This window comes from Hyla sarda, chromosome 4 (assembly GCF_029499605.1).
Source record: "Hyla sarda isolate aHylSar1 chromosome 4, aHylSar1.hap1, whole genome shotgun sequence".
Taxonomy (NCBI): Eukaryota; Metazoa; Chordata; class Amphibia; order Anura; family Hylidae; genus Hyla; species Hyla sarda.
This window is the reverse complement of record NC_079192.1, coordinates 96,542,430-96,569,708: the sequence shown is the minus strand read 5'-3', so window position 1 is coordinate 96,569,708 and position 27,279 is coordinate 96,542,430. Positions and strand designations below refer to the sequence as shown.

The window sequence follows — 27,279 nt, the reverse complement described above, 5'->3', positions numbered from 1 at the left end:
TCGGCGACAACTGGCAGAGGAACTTCAGCGGGATCCATGGCCGGATCTACTGTCACGATGCCGGCTGGCAGGTAGTGGATCCTCTGTGCCAGAGAGGGATTGGCGTGGACCGTGCTAGTGGATCGGTTCTAAGTCACTACTGGTTTTCACCAGAGCCCGCCGCAAAGCGGGATGGTCTTGCTGCGGCGGTAGTGACCAGGTCGTATCCACTAGCAACGGCTCAACCTCTCTGACTGCTGAAGATAGGCGCGGTACAAGGGAGTAGACAGAAGCAAGGTCGGACGTAGCAGAAGGTCGGGGCAGGCAGCAAGGATCGTAGTCGGGGGCAACGGCAGGAGGTCTGGAACACAGGCTAGGAACACACAAGGAAACGCTTTCACTGGCACAATGGCAACAAGATCCGGCGAGGGAGTGAAGGGGAAGTGAGGTATAAATAGGGAGTGCACAGGTGAACACACTAATTGGAACCACTGCGCCAATCAGCGGCGCAGTGGCCCTTTAAATCGCAGAGACCCGGCGCGCGCGCGCCCTAGGGAGCGGGGCCGCGCGCGCCGGGACAGGACAGACGGAGAGCGAGTCAGGTACGGGAGCCGGGATGCGCGTCGCGAGCGGGCGCTACCCGCATCGCGAATCGCATCCCGGCTGGAGACGGTATCGCAGCGCACCGGGTCAGTGGAGCTGCCCGGAGCGCTGCGGTAGCGAGAGAGAAGCGAGCGCTCCGGGGAGGAGCGGGGACCCGGAGCGCTCGGCGTAACAGCTGTCCTCCTTCAGTCGCTTTTCTGCACCATGTGACAATAAAGTGGTCACCCTGGCGGACCTTCAAGTGCTGGTCCAATCCCTGCCCTCAAAGGATGATCTCTCCTGTCTGGCTAAACAACTTGTAGCAGAAAGTAGACAGGAATTCTCCACCTTTTTGCACTGAGTTTATTTAGACCTCCTCCAGAGTTGATGCTGTGAAAGCGGCTCAAGAATCAATGGGCTCTACTAGGGATCGACCGATTATCGCTTTTGCCGATATTATCGGCCGATAATCACGATTTTAGACATTTTTGGTATTGGCAATTACATTGCCGATAATGCCTCGCCCCCCGGCCAGAGACGAGCGCCGCTGCCCCATTGCCTCCCCCCCCCCCCCCTCCTCTGCCCACATACTGCCGCTGCCCCATTGCCTCCCCATCCTCTACCCACATACCGCCGCTGCCCCATCGCCTCCCCCCATCCCCGATGTTATAATTTTCTGTTCCCGAGGGTCCGCGATCCTTCTGGCTCCTGCCCTGTTTTTGTGCGCTGCGCAATGACGAGTGACATCCCCAACGCGACGTCACCGTCAGTGCGCACAGTGACAGCGCAGGACGCCGACGGAGCCAGAAGGATCGCAGACGCCTGGGAACAGGTAATTATAACACCGGGGATGGGGGGAAGCGATGGGGCGGCGGCGGTATGTGGGCATGTTTTTATATAGGAAAAGGGGGTGATTTGAACTTATAACATGGAAGGGGTTAATGTGTGTCTTTAAAGGGATATTCCGGTGGAAAACTTTTTATTTATTTATTTATTTATTTTTAAATCAACTTGTGCCAGACAGTTAAACAGATTTGTAAATTACTTCTATTAAAAAACCTTAATCCTTTTAAGTACATTTTAGCAGCTGTATGCTACAGAGGAAATTCTTTACTTTTTGAATTTATTTTTTGTGTTGTCCACAGTGCTCTCTGCTGACACATCTGTCAGTGTCAAGAACTGTCCAGAGCAGCATAGGTTTGCTATGGACAGTTCCTGATACGGGCATCAGGTGTCAGCAGAGAGCACTGTGGACAACGCAAAAGAAATTCAAAAAATAAAGATTTTCCTCTGTAACATACAGCTGCTAAAAAGTACTGAAAGGATTAAGATTTTTTTAATAGAAGTAATTTACAAATCTGTTCAACTTTCTGGCACCAATTAATAAAAAAAAAAAAATAAATAAATAATAAGTTTTCCACTAGAGTACCCCTTTAAACTTTTAGTAATATTTTTTTATTTTACACTTTATTAGACTTTTAGGAGGAATCATTAGATTCCTCATACAGATCAATAGAGTTCTATCTGTGTGCTCTGCAATCCATTGATAGAGCCTGGTCCAGCCAGGCTCTATCAATGACGGATCCACAGACACCAGGGAACAGAGGATAGCCCTCCGGCTTCATCTATAGTGGATTCACCTTCCCGGCGCCCGGAACTGCATGTCCCGGGCGTTGGGCGATAGCAATTCCACATCCCTGGAACTGCTTGACCGCCCTCTCAGCACTTATATTTATATGGACAGAGCTCACAGGGCATTGCACCCTTGCTGCTAGAACGATCAGCATCCCCAGGATGTAATTTGTCAGGTGCATTTTCATGCCCTTAAGGGGAACTCCGCCCCTAGACATCTTATCCCCTATCAAAAGGATAGGGGATAAGATGTCAGATCGCGGGGGTCCTGCCACTGGGGACCCCCGGGATCTCGGCTGCAGCAAACTCGTTCTGTGCGTAATGACAGGAGATACAGGGGCCGGAGCATGGTTATGTCACGGCTCCACTCCTCATGATGTCATGGCCCACCTCCTTAATGCAAGTCTATGGGGGTGGGCGTGATGGCCGCCACACCCCCTCCCATAGACTTATATTGAGGGGCGGGCTGTGCGGTTACAAGGAGGTGGAGCCATGACGTAACTATGCTCCGGCCCCTATATTGCCCGTCATTACTCACAGAGCGAATTTTCGCGACGTTTCCAACCTTCCCTGCTAAGTGGCCCCAGCCACATCCAACTCTAATACCAACCAAGGCCTTGAAGTCCAACCTTCATCAGAATGGCTCTTGTCAATCTGAGACTCCTGTATCCCCTATGGACAGCCACTTGGTGGCTACATCCTCCGTTACTTGACTATTTGACGTGGTTTTTACATCTTTATTTGTCCTTGAGGGACTTTGAATGAGTTGGTCACCTGTGGCCCCTATCACAGAATCCCCCTTTTGATATAATCTGTCTTCCTATCAGTGCTCAGCTATGCCTGACTCACTGACTTTTCTCCCCATAGGTCAGAGATCGTTCAGTTACCATCAATTTCTATAAGACTTTTGAAGAACATCTAGCCCATTTGCTTATTGTGGCATTTAATGTGGTTTCTTCCGATTTCCCCTTAACCCCACAAACTGCTTCTACTAATGTTGTGATCCTAAATCGAGAAAAGACCCTCAGGTCTATGCTAGCTACCAGCCTGTCTCGCTCTTAAATGTAGATCTAAAGATCTTTGCAGAACTAATTGCAAATAGGCTTGGATCTTACCTGCCTACTCTTATCCATCCTGACCAGGTGGGTTCTGTCCTGGGGGGGATCCACAACCCAGATATTTCGGGCATCCGGGTAAGGGAGTGTGCTCAGTATTTGTTTGTGACAATGTGGTGTCCCGGTACCGCATCTTATACGGTACCTATGTATGTGTGGGTCCCCATAGCCAGAGTCCCTAGGACGTAGGGATTCCTGTGATGTAGTCTACTCCTTGTCGCCTCTATTCCAGCTCATAGACCAGTAATTTATGTAAAGGTAATGTAAATACAGTAATATATATGTAAATAGATGATTAGTTACTGACTCCATAGCGTTGCAGGACCTGCGGGTCACATGACTATGTAAACTGTATGGTATTAAGCTTGAGGACCTTTGGAGGCCCTGTGACGTAAGCAATCCCATTACTCTCTGTAATGGTGAGTGACAGATGTTTGGACCAATCAGATTCGCCACGCCCCCAGCCCATATAAGGGAGCGGCGACCATCTTCTCTCTCTCTTGCTCCTGTACTCCTGACGTGGAAAGACCTGTACAGCAACTAACGCAGTGAATTTCCAGACACTCTGCAGCATCACCGGACCTAATATAACCCCTAAATCCGGACGGATCTGCAAATATCTACCCTAAATTCAGAGACTGTCTAAATAGCAAGGTCCGTCACAACTGTCAGTCACTAAGTAATACAAGAAGTGTTTGTACGAGGCTGTTACTGTGCCTTGGATGTATCGCAAGCACTTAAGTAAAGTTGTTCAAGTTCAATCTCCTTGTGGACCTTCAGTCATTTCATGCACCTATCGTTACTGGGAAGGGCGGCGATAGGCCGGAGCATTACCTCAGCATAACAGCCCTCAGCCTGGCATCACGAACTATAGGGTTAACATTAACCCCTCATATAGCGATACTATACCACCACTACCATACACCCCCCCAAGGGCTACCACAACAACACCTTTAAAACATCAGATCTTATCCATTATGCCCAGTTAAGGAAAATTCGATTTATGGTTCTGTCCCTAGACACAGAGAAGGCGTTCAACGGTATTTATTGGTTTATGAATCCTCAGATTTCCTTCTCTGGTGTCGGAGTTGTCTGGTTTCAATATGTGGTCCAATTTTAAGATTAATTCTTCTAAATCCGAAGCTTAAAATGTGACATTGTCCTGGTACGTAGTTAATAGCTTGAAATCGTCCTTTCCTTCTTTCTGGCCTTCAGCAGGAATTACCTGGGCACTTCACCATGTCTACTGTGAGGGGTGGCTTATATGGGCTCTCATGCCATTCTTTCTTTCACTTTTCTTTTTGGAGTTCGATAGACTACATTGTATCTCGTGTTTGTATTTTCAACAGGTGCTAAATACTGTCTCATTTGTCTGTTTATACAAGTCATATTTGTATCTTTGTACCAATATTTCTCCAATAAATTTAATTGAAAAAACTATGTAAAGAAAAAAGGAATAAGAATAATCAATTAAAAGCCTCACTCTTATGGCAGATAACTCAATGGTAAAATTAGGTTTTGGCTTGAACGGGGAAATAACATATCCAGTGATGATAAGGTTAATCCAATAATGCATTATAATGAAAGTGTTTTCATGGTCGGGGATCAGGGGACAGGTCTACATTAACCTCCACTCCCCGCGGCAGGAAAGCAGAGTGCACCTCTCCGCTGCCTGGTGTATTACACGACCAGCAGCCATCCTTCCTGCTGCCGATTTGTTTGACTAATGGAGACAGTGCAATTAGTTTAGTGAAATAATGGAAATAATATTTACACAAGGAGTAAATACGGAATTTTAGGAGGCTGGACATTTGTCAAATGGACAAAGTTTACAATAGAACATTAGATGTTTGCTAAAGAGAGTAAAGAGTACTCTGACAGGTCTGTTTAGGGAAAGGATACCGCTTAATTCATTTGGGAACAGAGTTTAGATTATACTTCTAGATAGTGTATCCTCCAGAAGCGAGAGAACAACTAAAACTACGATGCAGAGATGTCTGCACAGCTCTTGCCTGCCGGGTCTTTTTGTGGGACGGATGAAATAGGACTCAAAGTCCATTTGAGGGGATGAAGATCTTGTGGAGGGTTTCCCCTGAAGCTTTTTGGAGGTTCTCCCCATAATGACACTTACAGCTGGCTGGAATAGTGCAGAGCATATGCGGTCTTCTCTAGCCACGTCCCCGTTTACATACTTTTAGTATATTTGCTATTTATAGTAAAACCCTTCAAAAGAATTACTCAACTACAATAAATTTATAGTCCATTTACATGTGTCTTCTGTGTTCACATGAGTGGGTGCAGTTCCTTCCAAGACTATATTCACATGGCAGAATTTCCGTGCCAAATTCCATTGGAATATTCACTTCAGAAATTCCGCTGGCGCAGATTCCCATTCATTTCAATGGGATTCTGCTGCACTGTGCACACGGAATAATTTCTGCAGCAGCAACATTCTGATTCCGGTGTCTGCAGAAAGAATAGATATATCTATTCTTTCTGCTGATTTAGCTCAGAAATGAATTGGCGTCTATGAAACAGTGCATTTCAAAGCAGTCCTAGGGCCCGCCGAATCTTTTAAATGTGCAGAATGTCCACCCGTGTTTTCCGGGTGGACATTCTGCACATTTTACTACCGTGTGAACATACCCTTAGGCAGAACCAGTCTCCGGTGTAGTGTTTAACCCCTTCCCGCTATAGGATGTATGCATATGTCCCGACACATTTGCTCGCTGGGACAGCACTACTGCGGGCAGCGCAGGAGATCGCCGGCGGACCCAGCTGCCAATCGCAGCCGGGCACCCACCGCAGCTCCTGGGGCCGCGATCGCGACGGTACCGACAGCATTAACCCCATAGATCTATGGTGTTGACAGGGGGAGTGTGCTCCTCCTGTTCACCAACGGTGGCAGCGCCGCACTGCTATGGCAGTAGGAGGTCAGATTATGACCTCCTGTATGTCTGCTACGGAATCCTGTGAAATCCAGCCAGAGGCTGAATTGCACAGGCTGTAAAGGTCATATTGTGCTGCAGTACAAATGTATTGCAAAAGTGAAAAATAATAAAAGGTTGTTCAATACGTGTATGAAGTGTAAAAAAATTTAAAAATTAGGACAGAGACAAAGTGGATGGCTGGATGATGTCATTCCCTCACTTCATGCATGTAAGTGACAACCAAAGAGGAGAAACTGCTCTATATAGCTAATTAATGACATTTAGACAATTAAATAGGTTGATGAGAGGGAAAGGATGGGCTATGGGTTCACTTCCCTGGAGTACCCCTTTTAGGGGTCTTCTGACTCTACCCAGATGGCAGAAGAGGAGAATCAGGCATATTGGAATGCAACTCCAGTCCGATTTGTTCTTGGGTACATGGACAGTGTCAAAGGAGTCTGTCAGCAAAAATCCAGTATTCTAAAAGCACACTATTTTTGAAAAACCCTCCAAAAACTAATTCAAAACTTTTTTTTTTTTTTTTTTTTTTTTAAGGCCAACAACCCCCCCCCCCCAAAAAAAAAGCCTAGTGTGTGACAGGGGGGCATAATAGTCATCATCATCATCATCAGCACAACCAGAAAGCCCTCAGTTGTAGGGACCTATCTTGTCCCTGTGAGATGCCCTACTGGTCCTTCTTCTTCCAGCTTTGGGCATTGGGAGTAATTTCTCCTGCAAAGCCCAGGTGCACTACTGAGAGCTCATATTGCAGCCATGTCTTGGGTTTTGCTGCAGTTTCACAATATAATGAAAAAATGCATGATAATTTTACTGTTTGAACAGGCCCTTACGGCCTGTAGGTTCAGCCTGGTCAGCTGAGTTAAGTCTTTTCGAATTTTTGGGGGGCACATCGGATAATATAGTGCAGTGGTCTCCAAACGGCGGACCTCCAGATGTTGCAAAACCACAACTCCCAGGATGCCCGGACAGCCAACGGCTGTCCGGGCATGCTGGGAGTTGTAGTTTTGCAACATCCGGAGGTCCGCCGTTTGGAGACCACTGATATCTTCTGTACATTAAGAGTACCGTACTATACTCGCTGGGAGTTTCCATAAGACGCCACATTTAGTAGACCACATTAAGCAGTGGGGGGATCGTCTCTTTGATTCCTTCTGACGCTTAAGTCTTACATTTGTACGTCTTGTCTTGTGCTCTAATACTCGTGCCGTCGAAGCTGAAGGACTTTCCTCTTGTTTAATGGAGAAGGAACAATGTGGGTAACTTGTTAAAACAAAGTTTCTTGTGCTTCAGTAGCAGAGGGAGGAAGGAAGGAAACCTGCAGGAATAAACAACTTCAAGAATGTTAATGTGGGTAATTAAGTATGGTAACTATGAAGCATTTAAAGGCTTCGTGTAACCTTATCCTTCCAGCACCATGTTCCAGCCTGCTTTGTGGTCAGGGCAGTTGAAATTTTACATGCTACAGACAAAAGGAGGGGGTGGGTGTAACCGAAGGAGGGGATGTAGACCCCGCAGGCAGTGCCGCTCTCCCAGCAGGGATCCACTGGTGACTTGGTGACATTGCTCTGAACCGCTGCATTTACCTGCATTACACAATCTTCCCTACAACATCTGGCTTGGGGATTACTCTCTGCTATTACATTCCCTTTGATGCATTAGTTTGATATCCGACCGATAGTTTCACTTACTTTTTATGTTTAATGAAATAAAGGGGAAATTTCACGTCACGACTATCGGGCTAGTACAGACAAGAGACCACAACATCCATATAATGGACTAGAAGTTGTGATAGAAATAAATTCTACAATCTCGTCTTCCAGATGTTCGTACTGACCTGTACTTGGATTGTCATGGTATAAATGACGACCACACTTGTAAAGGAGATCAGCTAGGACAGTCCCAATTTTTATGCCCTGTTAGGGTGTATGTACACCATAGCCCTCATTTACTAAGAGTGTTGGGTTTATCTCTGAGTGTCTCTTGATTTACTCCGTGTGTTTTGCTCCCCGATTTACTAATGTGTCGCACGGGGAAATAATTTGTGTCGCACAGGTTGGAAATTGTGTCGCACGGTAAATTGTATATATGCCCCCCGCACAGCGCAATCATATGCCCCCAGCTACGTGTGTGTATGTGTATATATGTATGTGTGTGTGTGTATGTATGTATGTGTGTATATATATATATATATATATATATATAATATATATAATATATATATATAAATATAATATGCCCCCCGCACAGCGCAATCATAAGCTCCCAGCGCATCTATATAAGCCTCAAGTGCTATCAATGACGAGTATTCTTTTAGCAGAGTATTGGGAAGCCGCTGCCCGATGCTCTGCTAATAGAATGCTTGTCAATCATAGCGCTTTAGAGGCATATGTATATAGAAGCGAAGTGGGGACCAGACATATAGCGTTCCCGGGGTCCACGCTACTTCTGGCTCCGGTGGCGTCCTGCGCTGTCACTGTGCGCACTGATGGTGACATCGCGCTGGGGACGTCACTCGTCATTGCGCACAGCAACAGCGCAGGAGCCAGAAGTAGCGAGGACCCAGGGAACAGGTAATTTTAACACCAGGGATGGGGGAGGCGATGGGGCAGCGGCGGCTATGATTGACAAGCATTCTATTAGCAGAGCATCGGGCAGCGGCTTCCCGATGCTCTGCTAAAAGAATACTTGTCATTGATAGCGCTTGAGGCATATGTATATAGATGCGCTGTGCGGGGGGCATATATATATATATATATATATATATATATATATATATATATATATATATATATTTATTACACACACACACACCACACACACACACACGCTGCGGCAGGGGGCAAGATATATAGAAGCTGTGGGAGCCAGACATATATGTTGGCTGCTGTAAAAATGAAAATAGTCATACTTAACGATCTTGGTCTCCCCCCCAGAATACCTCTTTAATTTTACACCTAAAAAAGGTTAGGGTGACCCACTGCTTCCTGGTCACCACACAGAAAATGCCCATTCAGCCAATCACTGGCCATAGTGGTGACCCACCATTGCCTAATGGGCTTATCCAGGATTAGAAAATGTAGTAGATTTTTTACAAAAACAGTGCCACACCTGCCCCTAGGTGGTGAGTGCCATTATAACTCTGCTCTATTCACTTCAGTGAAACTAAGCTGCAATGCAACGCTTTATGGGACCTTCTAACTTTAACACGGTCCATCATAGTGACAAATATACCACTGCACACTATTCTATTTTGTCCTGCATTTTTGACTGAATCTGATGTCCGAAGGTGGACTTCCGCATTAAAAACCTCAGATTGCAGGGTAGGAGGGATAATAATCTATATAAAGGTGCAAGGTAACTTCCCCTTCCACCAGCCCATACGTCTACAGTGATGAGGCATCACTGAGTAATTGGTTTAACAATATGTATGTTATATTATGTACTGTTGTACTGTATTTTATTAGACTTTTAGATATTCTAGGCTGGACTCTCTCTCTTTTAGATGGTCTTTTGAAACTTTGTAACCACTTTGTAATCTATCATTTTATTGGTGGTGGTTCCATGCTTACCACCTACTTTAATGGGCATATAAAAGGTGCTGGCTGCTTTTCTAGCCTATAAGAGTTGTGACCTGTTCTCTGACTAAATGATTATTATTGTGTTTGTGTATTTAAAGTTAGAAATGCATGAAATTGAGCTTTGGTTGAGAAAGCCTGTACAATTATCCAACCTTATGGTCCTAGTTGTTACTTCAAGACTTCAAATTGGGTTGTCCGGGTGAGGAACATAATTTTTAAAGGGTCAGTAAAAAAGGTAGTGTTACTCTCCTAACCTGACCCTCGCAGCGGCCATTTCAAAGGCTTTCAGTCTCTTCTTGTCACAGCTCCAGTGATGTGTCGTCCCTGCAGCATCTACCCGCTCAGTCAGTCACTGGCCAAAGTTGTGTCCCCAAACTTGTAGTCCAGGCGGAGGCAATGTATCACTAGAACCAGAAAGAATTGGTGACAAGTGGGAGCAGAAGCCATTGGAATGGTAGCTGTGAGGGATCTGGGTAGGACTGGGATTACTTTAATTTAATTTAAGCTACCCCCAGCTATATATATATATATATATATATATATACATGTGCCTTTACAAATAAGCAATGCTCACCTGCCTGATCCATTGCCATTCTGATAGTGCCTTGGTGCATGCTGCTCCTTGGTGAATGGGGGCCTGCCTCTTCCAGAGATGTCACCAGGAAGTGGTGAGCAGTAGGGACCTGGGCAAGGGAGTAGTGTTACTACTTTTGTAACTTTAAGGCCTCCTATTACGTTTCTTATGTTTTTAAGTGGTGCTCAGTTGGACCAAAAAAACTTTTATAGTCTTTCAGCTGTCCCATGGCCATTCTTGATAATGGTCTGGGCCAGTTTGAGGGCCATCTTGCTTGGTACATTTTCCAGTATTTATACTTCCCACATTTTAGAGAAATTTCTTGAGGTCAGATAGTTTAGCAAATGGAAACAGCAACATGAAACATCACAATTATTGTAGTTATGGATCCCTAGAAGTCTCGCTAATCTCACACACTGCTCTAAATTGACCTTTTTTTTTGTTTTTTGTTTTTTTTGACTGTCTGCATCACTATTTTTGCCATCAAGATCCATTAGGATCTGTTACCAAAAGTAATAGAAATCTAGATGCAGTTGTGAACCTTATGCCTTGTCTAACGGGACCTAATGATTTTAGATTTGATTATTTTTTTTTTTCTTTTTTCTTTATTTTTTTTTTCTTTTGCCCAATCTTTATTTCTGGTTCTCTTTTACAGATCTCTCTGATTCATACACTGAAATGGATGCTTCAAGTTCACTGTGTATCACTGCTGGTGATGTTTCAGGTAATGTACAATATCCTGCACTTACGTTTATTACATTTATTGTTAGGGGTAGAGTCACGTGTGCCGTATTTTGCTGCGTATGTGCTGCTGCGTATTTTCCTACCCATTGAAGTCATTGAGTAGCAAAATCAGCTGCAGACAATATGCAGCAAAATTCGGCATCTGTGTCCCTATCCTTAGGGGTTATAAAGATCATTCATCCATAGGATAGGTGATTGGTTTCAGATCGGTGGGGGTTTATCCAGAGTCACCCCTACTGACCGCAAGATTGCGTGGTTGTAGTTCTTTCTTTGTACTCTTGGTTATAAGGAATTGTGTAGCGAGCAGCTTGACCCAAGGGCCCTTGTAAATGGCGAGCACCAATCTTGTTGATCTGCACTCATTTGCTTAGCCTTAATAAAGATTGCTGGATTTTATTCGTGTGATCCAATAAATTCCAATGAATGAATGTTTGAACGCTCATCAGCTGATCGCTCGCCCGGTTATAAGGTCCACAGACGTCCTTATTAGCTTACATACATCCAAGTGTCCTGTTTTGGTTGTTGCACTTGAGTCTTTAGGCTCCAGTGCCTTTGCTTAAATGTTATATTTTTAATAAATTCTCCCATTCTTTATGCTTTTTAAGCATCTTAAAATTATTCAGCCTATAAAACAAAAAAAATTCTTTTAATTAAACTTTTAATGGCATGGCTGACCATGAGATGTGGTAGTTACTAGGTTATTATTTTTAATAGAAAGTACTGAAGCCCCCATTATCTTACCACAGCATTCATGACATTAATAGATCTTTTAGTAGAATCACAAAGAAATGCCTGAGCCTATCCCTATTCTTTATGGGGACAGGTCCAGACAGCTTGAAGTCATTAGAGGAGTGGGAGGAAGACTATATATGTTTGACAAGGGATGAGGCAGGATCAGAATTGTGAGTGGCAAGACTCGGCATCTCATTATTCCCCACACTTCCAGTGCCCTCTCTATGTAATGTGAAGCTCAATGCAATCCTGCCCGCAACTTTTAGTAAAGGAAATGCAGGTTCATATTCTGCTGTCCATACGTTCATTTTGTTGGTGCATAGTACAGTGGTCCCTCAAGTTACAATATTAATTGGTTCCAGGACGACCATTGTATGTTGAAACCATTGTATGTAGAGACCATAACTCTATGGAAACCTGGTAATTGGTTCTAAAGGCAACAAAATGTCATCCAAAAATAGGAAAAACTGAGAATTAAAGAAAAATAAGTAGATAACTAATATAGATAAAGCAAATCCTTCCATATAAAAGTAAGAAAGATCTTCTGGGAGCTGTAAATCACTGTCTATGTCAGTGTTTCCCAATCAGGGAGCCTCCAGCTGTTGCAAAACTACAACTCCCAGCATGCCCGGACAGCCTTTGGCTGTTCGGGCATGCTGGGAGTTGTAGTTTTGCAACAGCTGGGGGTACCCTGATTGTTAAAACACTGGTCTATGTAGAGGACAGGAGCTTCTTCGGGGTCCTGTACAGTACACAAAGTGTCCCAAAAAAGTATCATGGAGTCACCCTCACCTGGTGTCCAAAGGAGCGGCTAACCCTGGCACAGGTAAAGAGTACAGAACATGTAATACCTCCCTGTACTGTAGGGGGCGCTACCATACACCAGTCAGTGCATGCACTTCAGTAATACAGGTGTTTTACCAGTGAATGCCCATCTGATTGGTCAGTTCTTTCAGCCATTGACATGTCTATCACAGATCTGGACTGTCTGTAACATTGTATGTTGAGTCTGGTTTCAAGTTACAATGGTCCAGAATAAACCATTGTATGTTGAGGCCATTGTAAGTTGAGGGATCACTGTACTGTCTTCATAACCTGTATTGTACTCATTTTAGACCTGTTAGACACATTTAGTCATACCAACTTTGAGAAGGTTAAGAGAATCTTTCACATAGGTACAAGCTGCAGGAATTCACATGCTTACATCTCAGGGGCCTAACATAGTATTAAAACATATCTATTATTCACAGGATAGGCGAGAGATGTCTGATCGTGGTGGGTTCTTTCCACTGGGACCCCCGCTATGACCCAGACTCGCAGAAATGGAGCAGTGGGTCGGCACACACTCCATGCATTGTCTCAGAGAGCGCTAGAGATATTTGAGTACAGTACTCGGGTGTCTCTGGTGATCTCATAGTCCAGTGGTCTTCAACCTGCGGACCTCCAGATGTTGCAAAACTACCACTCCCAGCATGCCCGGACAGCCCAATGCATGAAGCACATGCCAGTAAAAACTACTTTTATCCTGTCTATCAGAGTGTCAGCATTTGTTGTTTGCGCAGAGTCTCACTCCGGAGTGATTAGCCAGGGAAGCAGGCCAAGAGAGCCGTCCATTGCTCTGCCTAGAAGTCTAAGCCGAGTTATGTACTTCTCTGGGACAGCCGGAAGTGAACCGCAATGCCGCCTGCTTCCCCGGCTAATAGCTCAAGAGTGAGAGTGCGCGATCAACAACTTTTGACATGTCCGATCGACATGTAAAAAGTGGTTTTTAATCACAGTAACACTCTAAGAATACTAGGTTTTTGCATAGTCCATGCAAGATATTGGCCCTCATTTACTATTCTAAACCTGACTTGTTTTGTCGGGTTTTTTTGGCGCATCTTTGTCTGCGACATGTCGCAGACATCGTGCGCCAGTCTGCAACACTATGCAACATTTTTTCCAGACAGACCCGATGTGGATTCTCCCAAACCCGAAAAAGGGCGTAACCCGACATTGCTGAGCTTTCCCACGTATTTAGAAAGGTTTCCAACCTGAATTTGTTGAATTGTTGTGGATTTTTTCCCGACAACTCAGAGGAGTTGGAAACCAAAACCTACAAAACCCACGTGCGACAAACAGGATGCGACATAATAATAAATATCAGGGGAAAAATGCAGTCGGGTAAAAAAGCAAGATAGACTTACAACCCGATTTTCTAAGTAAATGAGGGCCATGGTTGTCTTAGCCATTCCAACTACATAGTGATAAGGCAATCTATTTTCTATTAAATTGTGCAACCAAAAGTGTTGGCTAGTCTGTCGAAAGGGCAAAAACCGACATCTCTGATGTGAAGATTATTTCTAAACTTTTGCATTGGTCAGTATGCATACTAGAGGTACACTGAAAGGGAAATGGGAAGAGAATACTAGCGGCACTCATCATGGCTCCTAAACTAGGCCAAATGCATAGCCATACACTTATAGGCCCCTACTGTTCAGACTGGCCATACCTGGTTAGTGACCTCAGATAAAGAACAAGTGTCTTTCTGGGAATGTTCTAAGAATTTTTTAGTCTACAACACAAATGTTCTCAAAAAGTTATTTCCTGAACTCTAAAGTTTTTGTGCTGTTAATGGTAATCTAAAATGATCATGTTACGTTTCACCCAATAAACAATAGTTTTGGCTAAAAACTATTTATTTATTGGGGTTTAAATCTAAATGTGTATGTGCTCCTTTAGTTAAATTTTGTCAGTAGTTCTTGGTTTTCCTACTTCGTGGGTTCCTGATGCTTTTAAGGTGATCAGCGGTTGTTTATGGTCTTTAGTTGGTAAAGTCAACGACATGCTTTATGTGTGTTAAATGTCATGTCGGGCATTTCTTCACACTGTGTGAATGCTTTTTAAGGACAGGCCCCCTGGTTCTCATCTGTTATTGTCTTACAAGTTTTGAGCCCTGAGAAACAGGAAGCCCATTGTCCTTTATAGTGCAGGGAATATTCCCAGTCGCCAACCTTTCTAAGAGCCTTTCCTATTGCGTGACGTCGGTGTGTGTGTTTGGGGGGGGTCCTATAAATAGATCACGTGCGTCCAAATTGTCATGGAATCTACTGCTGTCATTCATTAAAGTTTTAACCTACTACCTGGTTTCTTCATACTGATATCACAGCCAATTGTGTACACCGCCTTCCCTTCCAAACACAAAGGAGAGTGGAATAAAGTAAAGATATCAAATAAACAACTTCCCAGCTTCAATAATAAAACTGTGGAAAGCATTGGGAGCCAATGTTTAGAGCAATACAGGGGTCTGGAAATAAAAAAAATAAATAAAAAATAAAAAAGTCCAAGGGACTAAAACTGAGCAGAATCTACTTGTCCATCATAACAATCCACTTGTCCTGGTACAAAATAATTTTAACCCAAATAGTATGTAAATAAGGTCTTTTATTAATCACCCCATTAGATGAATAGGTTCCCTGACAAGTAAGTCCGCCCCATTAAAGGAATACAGCAGTGCAAAATGACTTATACTGACCGCTGGGGAAAACCCCTCCCCGCAATCTCATGTAAGGGGCCCCGGCAGGAAGGGGGGCTTGTCCGCATGACTCAACGGCCGGCATGCCCCCCCCATGTATCCCATAGATAAATGGAGGGGGCATTTCTGCAGCCATGTCATGCAGGGACGGAACATTCACTTCATGCCGTCCGCTGGGGCCTCATACAAGAGATGGGGGGATTGTCCCAGCCGTCAGACCCCCGCGATGTATCGCTTATGGGGACGTTATTTTGCACTACAGTATTCCTTTAAGTAGGTAGTCCCCCTTCAGGTAGGTATGTCCCTTTTATCAGGTAGGGATCAAGTAGGGCACCCTGCGCCTTTATTTTACCCCCCCCCCCCCCCCGATGCCCCTTGCGCCATTATATTCCCCCCCCCTCTGATGCCCCGTGTTATTTTATTGCCCCCCCCCCGATGCCCCCTGCGCCATCATATTCCCCCCTCTGATGCCCCCTGTGTCATTATATCCCCCCCCCTCTGATGCCCCCTGTGTCATTATATTCTCCCCCCTCTGATTCCCCCTGTGTCATATTCCCCTCCTTGATGCCCCCTGTGTCATTATACTCCCCTCTGATACCCATCGTGTCATTATATTTCAGCCCAACCCCGTCTCCTCTCTTGTACCACATTATTAACAAACCTCAGCTCTTCTCTGATCCCCTGCTACCTGTCATCTCGCCCCATGTGTGCTCCGGCAGGCTCAGGGGCTTGGCGGTCACTGTTGTCCGAACGGAGGGGCGTGCAATGAGTGACGTTGTCGCACGCGCCTGCGCCGGGATGCTGTCATCCTGCGCGGCTTGCTATAGGCTGCAGTGCACAGCTGCGGTCTATAGGAGTTTAGTTACAGGGCAAAATTGATTGCCCTGTTAAATGTGAATTCTTTAGGCATTTAGCCCTGCTTGCCCGAAGCAGGGCTAAATGCCTGAAGAATTCACCTGCCGATACGATTTCCACATCCCTGCCATGCTACTTGGTATGATTTTAAAGGTGTTCACACATGCCTGCTGTATTTATATGTCACTGCTACATTATGTAGCTAGTGTATATAAATGTACAGCACATGCCTCAAATTTGTATAGACCAGCAATTTATATCCATGAACCTGTGCCATGTTTCTAGGGTGACTGAGCTGGTCCGAAACGTTTCGGCTAGTTAATGCATGCAGTGTAAACAGGATTTTACACGTGTCGTTCTTTTTGAGGATGTAACAAATAACAAATGTAGCTTCATTGATCTGAAGTGATGGACTATCCTTTTTAGAATCCTTTGTATTTTTATTACATTAAAGTCGTCTGAACCTGCTTTGATGTGTATGTTAGCCTCACAACTCCCCCTTAAAGGCAGACGCAGAAAGAGTAAAAGGTCAGACATGTTGGACTCTGGAGGTGGATTCTTCCCATTCAGAACACAACCCCGTGTACAGGGGAATGGAAGACATAGCTGTTGGCTAACAATGATCTAGAATATATGGTCACCTTAAGTCTATAGAAGATTTTCTCCTCTGATCCTCTTGTTTATTATTACACGTTCTAGTTTAGTGTAGCCTATATAACCTGGGAAGCGATGTGAATAGCTTAGTCAGAATGTGCGACCTGTTAAAGCTTCATCAATGAGAGGCCTTTCCGTGATAGATGAAAAGAGCAACACTAGACTCCTTCACCAAGACTTGTTGGTATTTCCTAGTCCTTTACGTACCCAAACACACTTCCTCTGCCCCCTTCTTATACTTTTTTTTTTTTGCCTACTCTTTGCTTTTCTGACCTACCTTTCAAGCAGTCATTTCTTCCACTCCCCCACCCAACATTCCTAGTCCTTGCGCCAGTTAAATTCCTCTTGTTTTACTTTCTCCCTTGCTACATTGATGTACTCCTCCCCTCGTATACATTCCTCTGCTTTCCCCCCCAGATCTCTCAAGCCCTTGCTTCTCTAGAAGACGTGCCCCGCTCAGCACAGGCAGGATATGGAAGCAATGCAGAATGGAGCCAGCAATTTCACACTGCTCAGCCTGTGCCTGGGATGAGGCTGCTGTGGGATGTTTATTTGAGGGCAGGGTAACCTCAGACAAACATCCTGCTTTTATCCTGCTTTTAAACCAAAAACCTCTGCATAGAAGAGACCACAGGATCCTGACTGTGTAAGGAGGGGAGTAACGAGTGTGTATACCCTGTGTGTGCACTACTATTCATATACGTGCACCTTCAGTGATCATACATAGAGAGATACTTTCTTATTATCACAGAATTTGTTCTTGCTGCAACACCACTACCTGAACTTTTACACCGGGCCAAAGTGTGTGTTTTAAACATCGGATTCACAGTTCAGGGATGTGGAATTTCTATCGCCCGACGCCCGGGACAAGCAGTTTTGGGCGCCGGGCAGGTGAATTTGTCCGGCCCTTAGCCCGGCTTCGGGCAAGCAGGGCCGGACCTGACAAGTGCGGTTGCGATCTGCAGTTTGTATGGAGCGGGATCCCGACTCCTGCCCGCTCCATACGCTGCAGCCTGTGTCCTCGGAAGCAGGGCAGGGGAGATGAGAAGCTGTGTATTTGTCTTCTCTCCCCTGCTCTGCAGACGTTCGGGGGGGAGATGAGGGGGCGTGGCTTATTTCTCCCCGTGCAGACCTGCGTCCTCTGCCTTCACTCCCCGCACGTCTGCACGGGGAGATGCTTGCGGCGCTCTGCAGTATGTATGGAGCGGGCTCGGGATTCTTGCCCGCTCCATACTCTGCAGCCCCCGGCTGTTCACAGTAGCCGGGGGCCGCCGCTAATAGCCAGCATGCGGCGATCGCCGCGGCTGGCTATTAACCCTTTAGATCGCCGCTGTCAAAGCTGACAGCGGCGTCTAAAGGGACAGTTGAATGCTCCCTGGTGGGCTAGTGGGGTGGATCGCCCCCCCCCCCCCCCCAGCGCGATCGCTGGGGGGGGCGATCCACTATGGAGGTAGCCGGAGGACTTACCTCTGCTTCCTCCTGTCCCGCTCTGTCATTGATAGATCCTGGCTGGACCAGGCTCTATCAATGGATCACAGAGCACACAGATTAATAGAGTTCAATAGAACTCTATTAATCTGCCTGAGGAATCTAATGATTCCTCCTATAAGTGTAATAAAGTGTAAAAAATAAATAAATAAAATAAAAAAGTTTTAATAAAAGTTTGAAAGACACACATTAACCTAGTGGTCTTCAAACTGTGCCCCTCCAGATGTTACAAAACTACAATTCCCAGCATGCCAGGACAGCCGTTGGCTGTCCGGGCATGCTGGGAGTTGTAGTTTTGCAACATCTGGAGGGCCACAGTTTGAAGACCGCTGCATTAACCCCTTCCATGTTAAAAGTTCAAATCATCCCCTTTTCCTATATAAAAACATGTAAACATAATAAAAATAAACATATTTGGTATCGCTTCGTGCGTAATTGTACAACCTATTAAAATATAACATTATGTATCCCGTACGGTAAATGTAAAAAAAAATACCAAACCACAGATTTGCAATTTTTATAATATCCCAGAAAAAAAAGTTAAAAAGCGATTAAAAAGTCAGATCAATACCAAAATGGTACCGATACAAAAAACAGATTATGGCGCAAAAAATGAGCCCTCATACAGCCTGGTATGTGGAAAAAAAAAATAAAGCTACAGGGGTTAAAAAATGGCAATTAAAAAATTTTGAAAAAGTCCAGAATTAGTAAAACATGACGTAAACGATACAAATCTGGTATTGCTGTAATCAGGCGCCTAAAGTATAAAACTAACATGTTATATGACCACAAGGTAAATGGCGCAGAAAAGAAAAACCACCAAATCTGCAAAATTATCTTTTACTATTTCAATTTCACTTCCCTTAATATATATATATATATTTTGGTTCGGAGAATATGTTATTGAAAAATTAAAAGGTGTCATTATAGTAGGTAGTTATGGCTATTATAGGGCGAGGAGGAAAAAAACGAGAGTGTAAAAGCGAAAATTGGCCGGACAAGTGGATCGTCATGAGGGACAAGTAGATTTTGCTCCATTTTAGTCCCGTGGACAAGTAGTTTTTTATAAAATTTCCACACCCCTGCAGTTCCTAAAAAGTTAGGTTTTAGGAATATTTGAACGTTAATAAAAGGTCATATCTGTATTTCCCATAGCTGCTCAATAATTTTTTTTAATGTAGCTCGAGCAATGAATAAAATGGTTAGGTTAATATTTCTATTGTGACTGCACAATACATCACAATGCATCCAAAATTCAAATGCTAAGTCAATGTTTCCCAACCAGGGGGCCTCCAATTGTTGCAAACTAAAACTCCCAGCATGCTGGGAGTTGTAGTTTTGCATCAGCCTGAGGCACCCTGGTTGGGAGACACTGTCCGAAGTAATAGGAATGGGGGAAACATAAAAAAACCTGATGCTCACTCAGCCCCGATCCCTGTAGGTCTGCCGCAGATCCCCTTCTGCTCCATTCGGTCCCGGAATCTTTTCTGCTCTCGACAATCAACTGAATCCAGGACCTTTCCAGCGGTGTCATGTGACAAGCCAGTAATTGGCTGAGCAGGAAGGTCCTGTAAATTTCATAAGACACTGGACTGCATGGAGGAGAACGGGATCTGCGGGGCTAGGTGAGAATAATTTTTTTTCCATGTTTCCCCCCCCCGCACCACAACTTAACATTAATAGGGAAGATGTGAAATGGGGGATTCACATGAAATGGGGGATGTAAAATGGGTGTGTGTGGATATGAAATAGTCGGATGTGAATTGGGGAATAGACGTGACATTGGGGGATAGAAATTAAATGGGGGCAATTGGACATGAAATTGGGGGGATTTCACCATTTGTTTATTATAGTGCTATATCGAAATCGCATTATTTACCTCCATAATCGCAATCGCACATTTTCCCCAAATTGTGCAGCAGAAATCTGTCCAGAAACTAACCAGTGATGCAAATTTAGAGTAGGCAGCTTGTCAACTTTAGTCTTGGAGAAGCTATGGATTTATTGCATATTTTCCCTATTGACTTAAATGGGGAAGTCAAACTCTGCAATTATTCAGCAGTTTTTAACATTTTCTTAAACGCATAGGGGAATCTATCATCCTCTGCATCAGCTCAGTGTGGTCAGTTTGTGCAAAATATTTTTTCGTGCAAGCTCTTTTTTTTGCACATGTTCACGCCGTCCTAATGCTGATGGCTTCAGAGGAGCCTGCTGCACATGGATATTCAGCAGGTGGAGCTCTGCCCGCTGATTTCTGCAGTGTGAACGAGCCCTTAGTGTGCACTGGTTTCTGCATGGAGAAGTAGAGGATTTCAGATTTTCCAAGTCATTTCCTCAGTGCGAATAGATGGCGGATCCGCAAAGGAAATTCAGCAAGGAATTTGCTATCTTAATTTGCTCAGTGAGTCTTAAATGCTGCAGATTTTCCATAAGGAAAATCCACAGCATGCCACATAGCTCTTAAATATAATCTTTTCCAGATTTCGTATGTGCAGCTTTAATGGCTAAGCAGGTAAGGTTTGTTTTGGCAATCGCACATGTCAATGTTAATAGGGAGCTTGTAGAAACAAACTGTAGCTTGTTGACTGGCTTTTGTTTTACACATTAGGCAAGTTCCTTTACTAAGGCATTGTGCCAATTTTCCAATTTTTCTTTTTAGTATAGTCTTATTTTACAGCACCTTTTGATTCTGGCAACATCTTGGTGCGGTTGACTGCGCCAGGAGGGATCAGTGCAGCGGGCAGCTGGTTTTTAATTGAGGATAAAGATTGGAATGAGAAGATGAGTGGTGTCATGGATGTTGATAGGAACCCACAGATGGAGTGACTGAGATTTTGTGTGAGGAATTCAAAATCGTCCTGATTTTGCTATAACCCAAAAGTTTAAAGTCAAAATGGTCTTCAGATGGTATTGGGTTGTTAACTGCAGTTTGTTGCTGTCGATAACTTTGTGCTATAAGGACACATTAAAAGTCTTCATTTAAATGTAGCAATATCAGTAAAGCTGCCCATTTACATTGAAGGCAGGCAGCTGCTTGGTCAAATATGTTGACTCCAAAAACATTTTTGACACTAGAATATCATAAGAATATGTGCCATTAAGAATTTTTTTTATGTTTAGAGAAAAAAAGTTTTGCAAGAAAATGCAATGGGGAAACAAAACCACCCTTGCCAGGACCCCACTCTAGATTATACCTGATGACTAGGGTCTCGGTATGAGGCTGCCTATAATCATCACTATCGCTATAAATCATCCATAGATCAGCTATGTCCCCCTCTTCTCTGTCTAGCTGTAGAAGAACTGGCTGCAGCAGGAGCCTCCCCCTTTTATCCATGTCTACAGTAGGACACAAAGATTATTAGGCCTGCCCACTTTAAGCCCCACATATAAGTTTTTGTCAGCAATGGAACAGATCAACAAGAACCTGATCCATGTAGTCTTTGCTAGCACAGTTTAAAGTCTTGTAGAAATCTTGCAAAGACCAGTTGACGCACCGAAATTTTGGCTGCCGAAAATTAGTGACCGAAAAAGGGTAGCTGAAAAGCGTAATGCCGAAAAGAAAATATATGACGATAATTTTGTGAGGCGGGGATTGCGGCTGGGGCGGGCCAGATAAACCAACTCCTTCTCGGCAGAGGCAAAAGTAGGAGGAGCCAAAAGTATTTTCTCCTGTGTGGAGAGGGGTCCAGAGGGGGCTGAGTTGTGATTATACTGGTTCAAGAGCCTTTAATTATAATAGGTTTGGCTGAGTTGTGAGTGAATTGTGGCTTAAGAACCTGTCATGATGATAATGATGACGATGATGTGTAGAGCTAAAGGGGCTCTAAAAACTGAAAAGAAAGGATAACATTGTATGTAGTTGTGCAGGTACTGTGATAAAGAAGTGATCTGCAACCTGTGGCTCTGCAGCTAGTACAGAACTACAACTCCCAGCATGTCCTGACAACCATAAATTGTACTATAGCAGCACATGCACTATATTGTGTCACTGCCCCATATGCATTGTTGGTAGTTGTCATTGTCTCCTGGGAGCTGTACTGCTGCACAAGCTACAAAGACCCAGGTTGCAGAACACTGCCCTGTAGCACAACCTGCTGGAAGTTGTAGTTGTAGGTCAGTTTTTGGCCAATATTTTCATTTTGGTGCACCACTAAATACAATTGTGCTAAAAAAAACAAAACTCTAAAAGTGGATGAGGCAAGATATATATATTTTTTTCTGGTTTCAACAAGGCAAATCCCAAATTTTCGGTTTCGGCCCAAAATTTAAATTTAATTGTACCATTAGTAAAGACTCTTTTACATGGGCTTTTTGGCTAAACGGGCTGACATCACCCTGTGTGATAGGGCAAGAGGCCCTGGAAAACACTCATTTGGCGGCTGATCAGGTCTTTTTGAGCCATCAAAAAATTGTGGCCCATCAGCCACAACTCTCCGCGTGTAACAGAGGACATGTGGATGACAAGTGATGGCGCCAAAAAGATTTATCAATTGTTCCTGCAGTGTAATAGGCACTGTAAAGAATTGCTGATGTGTATACCAAAGCATTATATAAGTCAGTGTTTCCCAACCAGGGTGCCTCCAGCTGTTGCAAACTACAACGACCAGCATGCCCGGACAGCCAAAGGCTGTCCGGGCATGCTGGAAGTTGTAGTTTTGCAACGGCTAGAGGCACATTGGTTGGGAAACCCTTATTAAAGTGATCAAAGTTTTACAGCTTTTAGTCCCCCCCCTGTGATTTGACACTTGAGTACCACTTTAAATGGCCATAACTATTGTCGATTACTATACGTCCACCCCATCCTATGAATCTCTGTAGTACACTGCTCGAAACTGTGTTCTATACTGCAGTATATACCAGCAATACAGATAAATGTTTGTTTACCGAACTTGCACCCAGTCTTGAGCAGTGCCATCTCTTTTACCTATACCTCACTCAGTAAAATGCCTCTGGTTATTATGTCATTACATAAGTCCCTGGCAGGAAAGGTTATGCCCTGCCCGCCCCCCTCCCCCCCTCTCTGATTTTTGCCAGGAAGACTGCGAAGATTTAGGATGTGCACACTCTACAGGAGCCGTCTCCTTTTCAGACCACAGAGCCCTTTGATGTCCTTTCCAAACTGCTGTCACAGACTTTCCATTTAGGCAGGAACAGCCAGGCCTAAAAGTAAAATCATATGGTTCTCTCCTGAGGGGGTGGGGGGGTCGTCCCCAAGCACTGCCGCGAGATCCCAAATGTGAGTAGATCAGGGATTATCCTGGGGATGCTCAATGAATAAGAACCTACGTCGTGTTTTTTTTTTTTTCTTAAATAGTCCTGAGACGTCCTGAGAATGTGTCTCTCAATTTCTAAATGGTTACTTGATTGTTTTCGTTAGAACACTACTTAATATCCAAAGAGTGTTTATCTTAGGGTGACCTCTCCCCTACGTCTAAATGTATGTTTCTTACGAGCTTTGCGTTGATCCCTTCCCCTTGCCCTACTTTTCCTCTCAATGGCCGCAGGAGGAGGCAGCTTCCTGTGTGAGGGGCCCAGGGCAGGGTATGAGGTCTGGCATGTTGGTGTAACCCTAATCAGGCTCTGGTATCCTTCTCCTGAACATTTTGCTTATGTCTTATCTCCTTCCTCTTTCCTCCCTCATTCGGTCTTATCACTCCAGTTAATTGAAAACCAGCTAGCGGCTTCTGCACAAAAGGGAATTGCACATTCTTTAAAGGGGCACCGCGCTACTTTGATTCGCACAAAAGGTTTCTTTTCTCATTCTACATTTTTAGTTTTCGTCTGACTTGTATGATCAGCAGAAGAAATGTTCCTCAGGAAACGCACATGGTTCATAAACTAGTCAAAGTTCTGTATAATGGAATAACAGTTGATAAATGTATCGGTGGTGTTTAATGTGATGGAAGTTAGATCATAGTACGGTGTTTTCTAATCAGGATGCCTTCAGCTGTTGCTAAACTACAACTCCCAGCATGCAACAGCTGGAGGCATCCTAGTTTGGAAACTTTTACAGAGGATGGATGAATTTAGGACAGTTAGTGATCCACCATAAAGTACATTCCATTATGTCTGTTATAGTCTGAAACTGCAGTACTTCAGAGCTTAAAGGGGTACTCCGCCCCTAGACATCTTAAAGGTTTACTCCGCTACCCAGTATCCGGAACATTGAGTTCCGAACACTGTGTGCAGGCTTCCATGTTCAGGCCTGCCCCCTCGTGAAAGTCTATGGGAAGGGGGCGTGGTGGCTGCCACGCCCCCTTCCCATAGACGTTCATTGAGGGGGCATGCTGTGACGTCACGAGGGGGCGGGCCTGAACATGGAAGCCTGCACACAGTGTTCGGAACTCAATGTTCTGGACGCTGGGGAGCTGAGTAACCCTTTAATTTATAAGATGTCTGATTGCGGTGGGGTCCCACCGCTGGGACCCCTGTGATCTCTGTGCAGCACCTGGCATTCGTTTAGAACACCGGGTGCGGGTGGTGGGGTTGTGACCACACCCCTCTTGACATCACATCACGCCCTCTCAATGAGAGTCTATGTGAGGGGGAGTGGCGATTTTTTTTATTTTTATTTTTTTTCAATGGAAAATATATTTTCTGAACAATTTAGGGTGGTGGGCACATTTATTTATTTATTTATTTATTTATTTATTATTTTATTAATTTTTTTATTATTAAATGCCAGAAAAAAAAAAAAAAAAAAAAAAAAAAAAAATGAAATGTGTTTTCTGAGGACAGGTTTGTCAGTCCCTATGACCACCAGGAGAACTGTGAATGGAAGTGTGCGTCATAATATAAGCTGTAGCTCTGGATTCGTGCATATTTTAAACAATATATCTACAGTGTCACTTAGTCTTATGTTTGTACAATTTGGCAAACTGTTATGAAATAGTAATTTTTTTTCTCCCTCTTTCCACAGTTGACACCAGTCTTTCTCTCGACTCAAGTAAGCAGGGCCATTGGTGCAGCGTAGCCTACTGGGAGCACAGGACCCGCGTGGGCCGTCTTTATGCTGTGTGTCAGCCTTCAGTCAGCATCTTCTATGATCTACCTCAAGGGAGCGGCTTCTGTCTTGGCCAGTTGAATCTGGAGAATCGGAGTGAGGCTGCTTCCAGGACACGAGGGAAGATTGGATTGGGTATTGTGCTGAGCAAGGAGTCAGATGGGGTGTGGGCCTATAACCGCAGTGACCATCCCATTTTTGTTAACTCTCCAACTCTTGATTCACCCACCTGCCGCTCCCTTGTTGTGCGCAAGGTGATGCCTGGCTATTCCCTCAAAGTGTTTGACTATAAAAAGTTGTGCATCTTACAGCATCTCCCTGCACCCCCGGAATATACAGACGGACCATATGACCCTAACAGTATACGCATCAGTTTTGCTAAGGGCTGGGGACCATGCTACTCTCGCCAGATGATCACTTCATGCCCATGCTGGTTGGAAGTGTTGTTAGGACGGTAGCAACCAGTCCGCAAATTTTGTACAATTTTTTTCTTCTTCATTCAACTGGTGTATTAACAAAGAAGGATACACACCATTTCCAGCGGACAGATTGGTAAGGAAGGCCCCTGGTTAACCCATTGTCTGTCATGGAGGCATGCATTGCCTTATTTATAATGTATACATCAACATGCATGTTAATAACAGTGGATATCATGCCTCCTTGCCAGATGATAAGGTTTTCAACATGAATACTCTGATGTAAACTGTGGAACCATGGAGCCATTTTCTTCTTTTAGATTTAACCCTCAATTCGCCTTGTTTCCTCATGCTCTTGGCTGTAGCCGCCATTTTATCCTGCATGTTTGAAGAACACGGCTGTGAACACCTTGGTGCTGCACAACTATGCACATGGTTACAAAATGACACCTCCATGCTCACAAAATGGGACGGCATAATGTCACATTAACCTTTCAGGTGCCATAATAATTAACCTTTTCTTGCCATTAGGGCCTGGGCTGCCTTGCTTGCCTTTTTGTTCAGCTTTGCAATGTATTACAGGCCCCTGGCAATTGAATTAGTTAATTCCCTTTTGAACGAGGGATCTACACTACTACACATACTCCTCACAAAAAGGACTCTCCCAAATACCATGCCCTAGATTTAATATAAAATGTTTATATATTATATGGAAATATATATTATACTTGTAAATACGGAGTCATTTTTACAATGTCATTATTTATGTATGGTGCAATGTGTATATGAACCTAAATACAAATAAAATGCACTTTGGCTTTTACAGTTCTTCCAGCACATAATCAATAAACACAAAACCGTATAGTAAAACCGCATGTGAAAGCTACGTTATTAAGAAAGTATATACTGCTCACTTCCTAGTAATCTGAATGCACTTTAAAAAGTAATTTAAGAGTTTCAGTAAGGGTTATCCTCTGTATTATAAAAAGTTACAACATTTAGGATACGCTTTGTATCAATATCAGATTTCAAGATCTCTGTTTGCTGTATAGTGCCAATCCTTTTTGTTTTTCTTTCAGGGAATAAAAATCAATCGTGGTCAGGTGAAGGGCACATAAGTGTGTGTTTTTTTTTTTTAGGGTGGGTACTTAGATATATGATTCTTTCATCATGTGACTCAAGGATTACTATTGGAGAAACGCCAATTCTGAACCCACATGGAGTTTTTTTTCCTTTCTTCTCTAATCAACTTCTATGAAGAGAGATGACAAGATCGTATCAAAAAAATAAACAAAAAAAACTGCCACTGAGCCCCAAACTGCAGAAAAATGCCAAAGATGAGTTAAATAAAATGCCAAGGGGGTTTGGCGTTTCCTAAATCCCAATTGACTGTCAGCTAACATCTGGCTGAGGCATCTGTGGCGTTTTTAGGGTATTTTTGCAAAAGAAAAAAATTGGAAAG

The 27,279-nt window shown here is 44.0% G+C and overlaps 1 protein-coding gene across 1 annotated transcript in view; it reads left to right on the top strand.

Annotated features, from left to right (window-relative positions):
• Nucleotides 1-26,899, top strand: part of SMAD6 (SMAD family member 6) — a 69,682-nt gene extending 42,783 nt beyond the window's left edge. Inside the window, exons 3-4 of the mRNA XM_056571661.1 lie at nt 11,067-11,135; nt 25,318-26,899. Of these exons, the coding sequence (XP_056427636.1) occupies nt 11,067-11,135; nt 25,318-25,859 (611 nt within the window). The 3' untranslated portion in view covers nt 25,860-26,899. The remainder of the gene's footprint in view (nt 1-11,066; nt 11,136-25,317) is intronic.
• The last annotated feature ends 380 nt before the right edge of the window (nt 26,900-27,279 follow it).